This window comes from Dermacentor silvarum, chromosome 8 (genome assembly GCF_013339745.2).
Source record: "Dermacentor silvarum isolate Dsil-2018 chromosome 8, BIME_Dsil_1.4, whole genome shotgun sequence".
In the NCBI taxonomy this organism is placed as follows: domain Eukaryota; kingdom Metazoa; phylum Arthropoda; class Arachnida; order Ixodida; family Ixodidae; genus Dermacentor; species Dermacentor silvarum.
In genome coordinates this window covers 64,622,128-64,633,040 of record NC_051161.1, presented here as the reverse complement: position 1 = coordinate 64,633,040, position 10,913 = coordinate 64,622,128, and the positions used below count along the sequence as shown (strand labels likewise).

The 10,913-nt window shown below is 48.4% G+C and overlaps 1 protein-coding gene across 1 annotated transcript; it reads right to left on the bottom strand.

The window, feature by feature from the left end:
• Positions 1-381: 381 nt before the first annotated feature.
• Positions 382-1,218, bottom strand: LOC119462172 (ubiquitin-conjugating enzyme E2 Z). Its single transcript, XM_037723517.1, has one exon. It carries the CDS (start codon positions 1,216-1,218, stop codon positions 382-384), a length of 837 nt encoding a protein of 278 aa, XP_037579445.1.
• Positions 1,219-10,913: the final 9,695 nt, after the last annotated feature.

Here is a 10,913-nt window from a genome sequence, read left to right as displayed (position 1 = left end):
GGGTACGCGCTACAATCATTCACAACGACAACGAGAACAACCGTACACCCCACAACTATAGTGAGGCGTACGGGCGACAACATGCATGTTCCTGCGTGCATAATAGAATATCTTTAAACACTCATGCGTGGTCATCTTATTTCGCTGAGCGCGAAAAAAAGATATCTGCAAGAGCATCCAATATCTCCAATAACGAAACAACGAATGTTCGTCAAATCCTTTAATTTTGTCGAAAGAAGCTTTGGTCACCGACGAGTCCTCAGTTACTTCGTCGCAATCTCTTCCGTCGCAGACACACTCGGCTCGCAACGTCCCACAGAACCACCAGGTTTGTTGTATGGCTTCGTGCGCATGAGCGGTGACCGAGCTCTTCACCAGGCACTACTGGCTTTCCTTTAAAAGCACAGACTCGCTTCGTTTCTGTACTTTCGCCTTCAGGTCCCGAAGCCGTGACAGCAGCGCATCGTGCTGATAGACGCCGTGAGCGAAGCTAATCGGGTCTTGCATTCTGGTGCCAGTCAGATGCAGGTGGCTCCTGACAGCTTCTTCGTACCTGTCGTAGAACTCGGGGAACAACTCCAGCACTTTCTCCCGAAGCACTGCCGGCTGCTGAGAGTTGTCCTCGAGGCAACTTTCCACCTCGTCGCACACAGCTACCCTCACAACCTCGTGGCGCACAAAGACTCTGTAGTTGCTCGCGGCTTCCTGGTGCGTACCTTTGGCGACGTAAGGCCCGTTGTAGAATGGGTCGTCGGTGAGCAGCGACTGGATGGAAACGAGCAGGCTGCCTATCGACTGAGCCGGGCTCCAGTGAGGCCCCTCATAAGTGCCCAGAATGCTCAGGGACACCCCGCCGCTCGGGTAGAGGTTCGGGTGCAGCTGCACACGGCCAGCATCTGTGGTCAGGAAACAAACTCGGGGCGGCTCGATCGGGTACTCGTTCGGACACACGATGCGGAATCGCAGAAACCCACCCTCGTACGGCGTGTCGGAAGGTCCCACCACCAGGGCGTTGATCTGGGTGATGTCGTTCTCCTCCGGCGCGATGTAGATTAATGGCGGCGGGTCGGTCATGATGTCCTCGATGTCCGACCTGACCCTATGGAAGTACATCGAAGAGACGTCGTGGTCGCGTTTGAACGGCATTGGAACCCTGGACCTTCGGATTACCGCCGACGCTTCCTGCGATGCTCTGGTTGGACTTGGCTGGCTGGCCATCCTCGCCGGATTTGAGTGGCCGCTTCGAATGTCCTGCAGATTGTGACAAGCGGCCCTGGGTAACGAACAACCCGGATGGCGCGCCTTCTTCCTCTTTCTTTGTCGCTCGAGCGGTCAATAAACGAAGAAACGTTTTACCGTGAAATAGTTTCACAAAAGATCATAATGAACCGTAGAGTATTTTTGTTTTTTAAATAGCAGTTTTAGGAAGAAAAAAAAATCGTTTGTCGCCCGCAATTCAAGCAGGTATAACCATCATATTAAACAACGCGACCTATGTACTTTGATAATCAATTTTGTTACCATAACAACGCGACCTATGTACTTTGATAATCAATTTTGTTATCTGCAGTTGGGTATTCATAATACACTAGAAGAAATTGCAGAAGCACAAGAAAGGGCACAGATTCTCAGACTCTCCGGCACCACGGCGGGCAGACGACTCTTAACAGAGATGGGCGTCCCCCCGGCTAAAGTCAAAGACTCCTACCAGGGCCTTCCGAAAGAGCAGAAAGACCACATCATCATATCCCCCGCCCCACGCAATATGCATCCCCAGCGCAACGTGGAAAGAAGGAAGGCCAGGGCCGTGGCGCTCCTACGCCGGGCGACAGAACTCCCTGGCGGCAGCTGCTTCGTTGACGCGGCCCAATATGGCAACAGCAAAAATCCATCAACAGCAAAGTGTCCATCAACCACAAGGGTTCGACCGTTAACGCAGCTTCGGTACGAGGCACGTCGTCATGTGCGGCCGAGCAAGTGGCCATTGCCTTGGCCCTCCTGGACGAGAAACATGCCAACATCTTCAGCGACTCCAGGGCAGCCATCCGCGCCTTCAGCGTTGGCGCCGTGTGTAAAGAAGCCTGTCGCATCCTCGACAGTAAAAGCATTGCCACCCACACTCTCACGTGGTTCCCCGCTCACATGGGATCCATCATGGGAGGCCCCACAAACCTCAACGAGCTGGCCCACTCCAAGGCGCGAGGTCTCGCTTTCCGCGACCATGGAGAACTCCCCGGCCAGCCAGGAGTGGTGGAGAACAGAGATCAACCGACAACATACAATGAAATTACGCAGTACTTTTATCTCGGCAGGAGAGACTTTCCCCTTCCTCACAAGAAGTTAAATAGAGCGCAGGCATTGACCCTCAGATTATTGCAAACAGGCTCGTATCCCAGCCCGGCTTTATTACACAAGCTTTATCCCGACACTTATGCCAGTAGTTCTTGCAGGCACTGCAATGACTTCGCTAGCTTAGACCATATGCTCTGGCGTTGCCCCTCGTTACGAGGCACGGAACAAATAAATGAGGACAAGTGGCTCTCCGCTATCAAGAGCCCCGATGCCGGGGCGCAACTATGGGCTGTCCAGAGGGCCCATGATGCGGCGGTCGGGCATGGCCTGACTGTCCCAACGTGGGAGCGGCCCGCTGCGCGCTGAGTCGCGTACCTCAGGACGTTCATTAAAGTTTTCCATCCATCCATCCAACCATAACTGTCACCGTCACCGCGGCAAAAAAAAAAATTGTTCTTGCCAGCTCGTGTCCTGAGGACCATGCAGCTTCGACTGGTAGACAGAGCTCGATGGGCGGCGAAGGACCATGGCGTCCTGAACGGAGGACGCCACCCACCTGGAGACGACCATCGTGGTCTTCTCTATAAAGTTTATTTCTCTCTCATCTGAAATAAACTTTATAGAGAAGACCACGATGGTCGTCTCCAGGTGGGTGGCGTCCTCCGTTTATTTCTCTCTCATCTGACTTTACCCCCGCCTGATCCCAAATTAGATAAGGTAACGCAGGTAGCATGGAGACGCTTGCAAACATTGTCCTTTCCAAATCCTTATGTATTATCAAACATAGATTCCATGACATACAATCCCCAATGCAAATCCTGTACCCAGACGGCCACGTTATACCACATGGTCTGGGCGTGCCAAAAGAATCCGCAAATATCGGCCAAACATAATGCGACGACAGTCGAGTGGGAGGCGACCCTGTCCAGCTCGGACCCAGAACAGCAACAAGCCCTGGTCAACCGAGCCCGGACGGCGGCAAAAGCCAATGGTCTTCCGGACTAGGAGGTCCGACCACAAAACGGCTATTAATTTTCAATAATCAATGTTTTATTCTCTATCTCTCTCTCTCTCTCTCATCTGCAACCTTTATTTTTATTTTGAAATATCGCTGTTACCAACATTGACATTTTCTTTAATATGACAAGTTGTGCTTTCACTGAGATTCTAAAGTTGATGTTCCCATTTTTTTAGTTTCTGGAATCATTTTTTTTTCTATCTTCTAGCATTCATCTTGACCAGTTCCTATAGTAGTGTAGAGTTTATTATCGGGATCAAGAAAAATTGCGACAAATATTTTCTTCCGTCAAGTGAGCTAGACCACCTCTTTCTGTTAGTCATCATTACCACCAAATTGTTAGTTACCAAATTGTTATGCTTATAAGTTAGGCCAGTCTCACGACAAGCACATTGTGTGATGACAGGGCGTCAAAGATTGTTTCCCACTCAAAACAGATGACTCGCACGTAGAAATGCGAACACGGCACGCTGGGCAGCCAGTCACCACAGTTGTTTTCTCCCTATTCATAATCAGCTCTCGTATTACAAACCACCTTGTACAGAGGTCAACTCAATTGTCTAGAACACACACCAGAGGGCCAAAACAGCCACCAAAGCTTAAGCTGACCATCAGGTCGAGAGAAATCAATTAAAACTGTAAATGTACTCACGCAACCTCACATACAGCCGATTTTGTGCCACATGTCATCTTCAGATATTGTCAGCACAGTGCTGAGAACGTGGTTCGCGCGTTCTAAAGCGTGTTGACCTCTGTACACACAGTAAACTCCCCTGCCTATTTCACAGATGAAAGTGGTATTTAGTGCACGATATAATACGGCTACCTCACACACTATGCGCGCTGTCACAGTGAGATCCATTTATCGGCGAGGTTCATTATTATTCCAAGTGAAATTTGTGCTTGTTGTGGAACTGTACGTGCGGGTCCGGGTGTCCGCGTGCTTGCGCGCGTGCGTAACTTCACAGCCAAGCTTCCGCACTTCATGTTAGCAACTTCAGAAAGCATGCGAATACGAATCAGCAAAGGGTAAGGAGCCAGTTGGTTTTGTCACTTCTCGTCACTCGAGGTTGAAAAGTGGCGACGGGCTCATCAAATCGCCATACGGATTGCCTGCAGCTAGTGCGGGAGGAAATCATTCGATCAAGCGACTGCAAGCATCTTACTCGAACGCTGGTTTCACTTTAATCATCGATCACTGGGCCTACACAATGCTGCTTGTCGTGCTCAGTGTATTACACCTAACACTTGTCCTGCACGCTGCTGCCCCCGTCTCCGTTACTTGTGAACTTCACCCTCTTTTTCTTCCCCTCTGACCCAACTCGCGACGCGAATAGCCACCAATGACACGCCAGGGGGCACTTTACGACGTCCAGCGGTACGTACATCACACGCGTATACAGACTGATTATATACGAGCTGGTAAGTTTCCTGGTTCACCTTCCGAAGAGCGTAGAGGTCGCGGTCACTCGGTAGGCGCCTTCTCCACGAGGATTACGTAGAGGAAGGGAGCGTTCGATGAAGACGTGAATATTGCCTGACACCTCGGCGTCGTTATCAACATCACGTATACGTGATTGCAGGGGTCGCCCGTGGAGAGACCAAGAACTCAGACTGTGCGGTCCGCCTGCACCACGTTCGGGAAGGTGATAGCGGCCTCTTTGGCAACGTGTATAGCTGGAGACCTTTGCGATTATAGCCTAGCCCTTACTTAGCAAGCTGGTAGTGGACCCCGTAGTGGACACCATAGTAGACAAGTATATATAATATATGCCCCATACACTGCGGTAGTGATAGGCTGCAGAGTGAAGAATTAAAGAGGTTCGTGCTGTAGGTGGTGTACGTTTTGATACGTTTGAGGTGAAACGATTACACTGAAATGCAAATGAGAGCACGTAGAAGTTAAGTGGAAATCTACGCTCTGCCTTTGAAATGGGCGTCGACTTCCTTGGTCCGTAGCACACCGGTCGCACGCTCGAGACAAGTGTGCGTGGTGGTTGTGATCTCATCATTGTTGTGCATATGTGACTGCTCCTTTCTTCAGCGACAAATAGTGATGAAGGAACAGTAGAGGATCATCCGTCTCGTCCGAACGATCGCTTTGACGAAGACAAGTCAAGCCTATGGTGCCTTGGAAAGGGGAGACCACCTCGAAGACAACGCTTAAAGAACCCCTGAATAAACATGTTTATTCTCTCCTCTCCTCTCCCCCCCTTATAAAAATGCCGCACTCCTTGTTCGCCTAACTTGTATTCGTTTCCAGCCTCCTGTGATCACTTCACCTTGTTTAGTCATTGTTAAGTGAACACACTACAAGTGAGAAGCGAAGAGACGACTTCCGCATACTGCATAATGCGCTCCCGGAATTATTTACCAATTGCGTTGTATCCTTCCAAATCACTGACGGAGCCTACATCGGAAGAAGTTAGTTCTTACTTTGCACGCTTTGCACGATTTCTCTCTCCCTCGCACTCACTCACTCGCCCAAACACACACACACACCCACACGACACTGAGGGAGATAAAGAAGAAGTAGAGGGCAGTCTTCGCTTTACATTATTTCCAATTTAAAATGTGCATAAGAACGCCCCTGTTGCCGCGGTGTCCATTTATTTCTAGCTAACACGTACCTTTTGTTTAAAACAAATCAGTGCGGCCTCGCACCTTTTCAAGTGGCCGGCAACAACATATCGGCCCGCTTCCCACTCACTGCGGCTCACAACAGGAATCATTCGAGAAAACAAAGGAAACGAGGTTGAGGTCCTTAGATCTCATGGGCTCCGCCTTTCTGCGACCGATAGTTATTGCGATGACCTAGAGCCTTCAAAGGTTTGCATGAATGAATGAATGAATGAATGAATGAATGAATGAATGAATGAATTTACTTCGACACGTTGCCATCTCTGTGATACGCTAATTCCAATGTACTCACGGACAGCCGCTGGCAGAAACTTACCGATATCACGCCCCTTCTGGAAATGATCTCCACTTCCTCATCCGAAAAGTGAAGCGGGAACGCCTAGCGGAAGTGGTCTTCAAGTTTTAAACGATCGTGACAAAACAAGACAAAAAAACAAAAAAAAGAAAATGAAAGGAAAGAAAGCGCTTGAAGGAGATCGAAATTCGAAGCCCGCGCGGCGTGTCTAACATCGGCATAGGTTTCTCCTAGGAAATAAAAAAAACAAAGGGCAGAGATCTCCCAGCTGCTGCCGGTTGCCAAAGAAGACAATGGACCTTGCATGCCCACACCTCGGTCGAAGTGTTCAGCAGCAACACAAAAGCGTGCTTCGCTTTACGGTCGTAGAGTCACACCCTCGCGTGTGCCGCATACCCACCGCGCGAAGCACCGCTGTATAAACGTATCAACGATGGGTTCTTCAAGGCGAGCTTTTGTTTTGGTTCGAGGCTCCATCTGCTCGCTTCCAGCGGGCACACCGATCGAGCCGAGGTGACGGCGAACTGCTGGACACACCCACGTCGCCGCAGCCTGGCCGGCGCGCGCCGCCGTATCTGGAGCAAGCCCGCAGTGATTGATCTCGGTCAATCACTTTCTTCTCGTGTGTTTCGCGCCGTGGCCCATGCGCGATTTGTTGTTTGTCGTTCTTGCTTTGGGTGATTCTTTTCTTTCGGGCGCCGAAACGAGTGACGGCTTGCTAGAAAACGCACTCGCCCTTGCTCAGTTCGCCGTGACGCGTAAACGCGGCGATATTGTGTCATTCCTTGGTATACTGTGGTGGCGTGCTTTGCTTTAGTTTTAGGTTTACTTTTGCTTCATTTTTAAGTGCCGCGTTAAATTTCATCGTTCCAGCGTAATCAACTAGATTACTGCCAATAACTCGTATTTTTATAGTATACTCTTAGAAAGAATGTTACTAAGAAGGTAGTATAACGGGTGTAGTTATTAATTGTTTATCACCCAGTACCTCTTTGCTAGCTGTTTACTACCTTCGATAATTTAGACTTAGGAGGTGCTGCCTTTGCTAAGCATTTACGAGGTTTCCCAGACCAATTAGTAAGAGGTGAGACGCTGTCTCACCCTTGATCTAGTATGCTATGTAGTGACTGTCCTAGTGCAATGTTTATATTAACTATAGTTCCTATCCTTATGTTGGAATAATAGTATATATATATATATATGCTGAGTTGTAGGGCACATACGTGCAAACTGTACGCTATACAAATATAGGTTCTTGCATTTCTTTTTTCTATGTATCCAAATACATATGTGCACTCCGTGCTCCCTCATAATAATAATAATAATAATAATAATAATAATAATAATAATAATAATAATAATAATAATAATAATAATAATAATAATAATAATAATAATTTGCCTGGCAGACACGTAACCGCTATTATGTAAAGTGCGTCGCGGATGACAAACATTTCCATAGAAGTTTAGTTACCCTCTTCACGAAAGCTTGCTTCAGATAAATTTGGGCGTTCAATTCGCATACCTTTTTAATAGTGGAGTTTAGTGCACCTAGGTTTTAATTTCGAGCACCTAGGTTTCCTTAACACGCATCTAAAGCTAGTTGCACGAGCGGTTCTTGCCGTTCTGCTTTTACACAGTAATCTAGCCACCACTGCTGGGAAGAGAACCTATGACTTTGCATACTCAGCAGCGCGCAACGTGATAGCAATTGAGGTTTTGAAGTTGAAACTCGAAAGTGTTTTTCTGGTGCTTAACTTTGAAGTCTTGCAACTCTCGTTTTAGGTAAGGCAGATCAATAAGGTTGATCATACGGCATTCCTTGAATCACAGAGAAGCCATTGACACCCTGTTCGGCGAAATCTAACGAACATATATTTTGCAAAGGCTTGCAGAAAATAATTAAAAGACGCTTGCATAAGATTCAAGCCAAAGGAGAGAAACAAAAAAATGGACGTCATATTTGAATTGAGCACATAACATTACGTATATGTACAAGTTTTCAGCACCATATCTCAAAGAATGTTATTTTTTTTTTCTAGAGCCCACTACGCAGAGCCTCCAAGTGCGTTGGCAGAGTTTGTGAACTCAAAGAGGCACCCGGAGACGCGGCCAAAGGGCGAGAAAGTTATTTCTCAGTTAATGACCTTCAACTTTGTCTGGTGTTCGGAAGTCGCTCACTCCAGGCAATTCTGGCGGTTAGTCGTACTCTTCAGGAGCCCGATATTAAGCTCACAACTGCATTTATCGAAGATAGGCATTTAAAAATTAAAATTAAATTATGGGGTTTTACGTGCCAAAACCAGTTCTGATTATGAGGCACGCCGTAGTGGGGGACTCCGGAAATTTGGACCACCTGGGGTTCTTTAACGTGCACCTAAATTTAAGTACACGGGTGTTTTCGCATTTCGCCCCCATCGAAATGCGGCCGCCGTGGCCGGGATTCGATCCCGCGAAGATAGGCATTTGAGACGCACGGCAGGAAATGAGGCAAGATATACCAGTTTTTCAAATGTTGCATTCAGAAGCTTGCTCTCATTGCGAGACATATGACACTGAAATTCCCGAGTCCGAAAAAGAAATACATTGAATAGAAACGACGCAAATTGGACAAATTAACATTTCTACGCGATGAAAGAGGAGCAGTATCGTGTGGGCGTTTTTTTTTTTTTTTCGATGACTGATCCCTTTAACCAGCAAATCGAGGAAAAGTTCATACAGGAGACATTTGACCTTGTGTGTGCCGTGAAGAGCTTGCTCAGTGTCTCAGCTGGTGATGAGCAGATAGCGATTATTTGTGGTTTGTTTGACCTAAAGAAGATGACAGCTTACACACTGAAACTCAGCACAGTTACAAAGTTAAAATGACCATCTATGGCTGGCTTAACTCGCTCAGACAATATGGTTTGGACACTGCCATATTCAGAGACTTTTGCCGCGTTCTTCTAGCTGTTCTTTTAGAGCGAAAGCTCTACTACGCCACGTCTCACAAGGTCATTCATCGCGTCGCGATGACCACGAGCCGCCGGAGCGCAAGTGTGGTAGGCGTGACGTCACGCCATGTGATCCGCTGTGGAGAGGCGTCGCAGCTGCGATCGCTCAGAGCCTCGCCGCTGCGGCACCACGTGAATAGGCGAGGGTTTAACGGCTGCTTCGCCGGCGCTTGGTCACTCACCTGGCGCTGAACCGTGCTCCCTCAAGGGCTGCAGACGATAGCGCCAACCTTTCCTTTTCCAAATGAACGACTTAGTAATCACTCAGTCTCGCCATGGATGGCACGCCGGCAGGGCCGTCTGCGCGTGCGCTTCGGCGCAAGCGACAGGCTGAATCGAATCATCCAGTAGTACAGCTAGACGGCAGGCAGCGAAATATCAAGCAAAAGCAAAGTTGGCTGCTGAAACACCGCAGCAAAGGGAGGCCAGATTAGCACGTTATAGAGAAGCTTACCAAGCCCGGAGAGAGAGAGAGAAAATGATTTAATGAAAGGCAGGGAGGTTAACCAGAACTGAGCCCGGTTGGCTACCCTACACTGGGGGAAGGAAAAAGGGGAGAGAGAGATTAAGAGAAGAATAGCAAGTCCACTGTTGATATCGCCGACGTAGCAACAGATCTCTGTTCTATCACTGATTATCAATCAGTCCGGGTCATAGACGGTCACTCAGTCCTGTAGTTTTTAAAAATCGCAGCAGCGCTTTTGTGGCCTTTTGCAGCTGTGATATTCGAGGCCATGGTCCCAAGATCTTGCTCAAAGTGAACGGTCTTCTATCTAGCCTATTGAGAACACTGCAGAGGTCATGTCTTTCGTTTTGAAAAGATGGACAGTAGCAGAGTAGGTGTTCTATAGTCTCATCGACACCGCAGGCATTACACTCGGCGCTATCAGCCATTCCAATCAAACACGTGTAAGCATTGGTGAATGCAACACCCAAGCGTAAGCGGCACAGCATTGTTTCCTCATTTCGAGGAAGTCCAGGCAACAGCCGCAGCTGCATAGATGGGTCGAGAGAATGCAACCAATGTTGGGCGAATTCAGTTGTATGCCACTTCTCCAATGTCATAGTTTGCGCCAGCTTGCTTAGGTGTTGGGCTGCGTCAGTCCTCGATAAAGGTACAGAAACAATATTTGCTCCTTCGTGTGCTTTCCTAGCAGCTTCGTCGGCGATGTCGTTGCCGGTGATACCGCAATGACTCGGCAGCCACTGAAACACGACGTCGTGTCCTTTTGCGATCGTATGGTGGTGCATTTCTCGTATCTCCGAGACGAGTTGTTCGCAGGACCCGCGACGGAGAGCTGACAAAAGACATTGTAGGGCCGCCTTTGAATCACATAATATTACCCACCGATTAGCCGGTTGGTTGTTAATATAATCAATGGCACCTCGGAGGGCAACAAGCTCCGAAGCGGTCGATGATGTCACGTGAGAAGTCTTGTATGTGATGCTCATTGATCGTGATGGTATAACCACTGCGCCGGTGGAGCTGGTCTGAGTGGAAGAGCCATCCGTATATATGTGGATTCGGTCAGAGTAGAAAGAGTGCAAGCAATCGAGAGCTGCTTGCTTCAAGGCCAAAGTGGGCAGGTCCGTCTTTTTTCTTATTCCTGGAACGTAAAGGCGCACTTCAGGTTGTTTTAAACACCACAACGCTGACGGTGAACGTGTCGAGGGT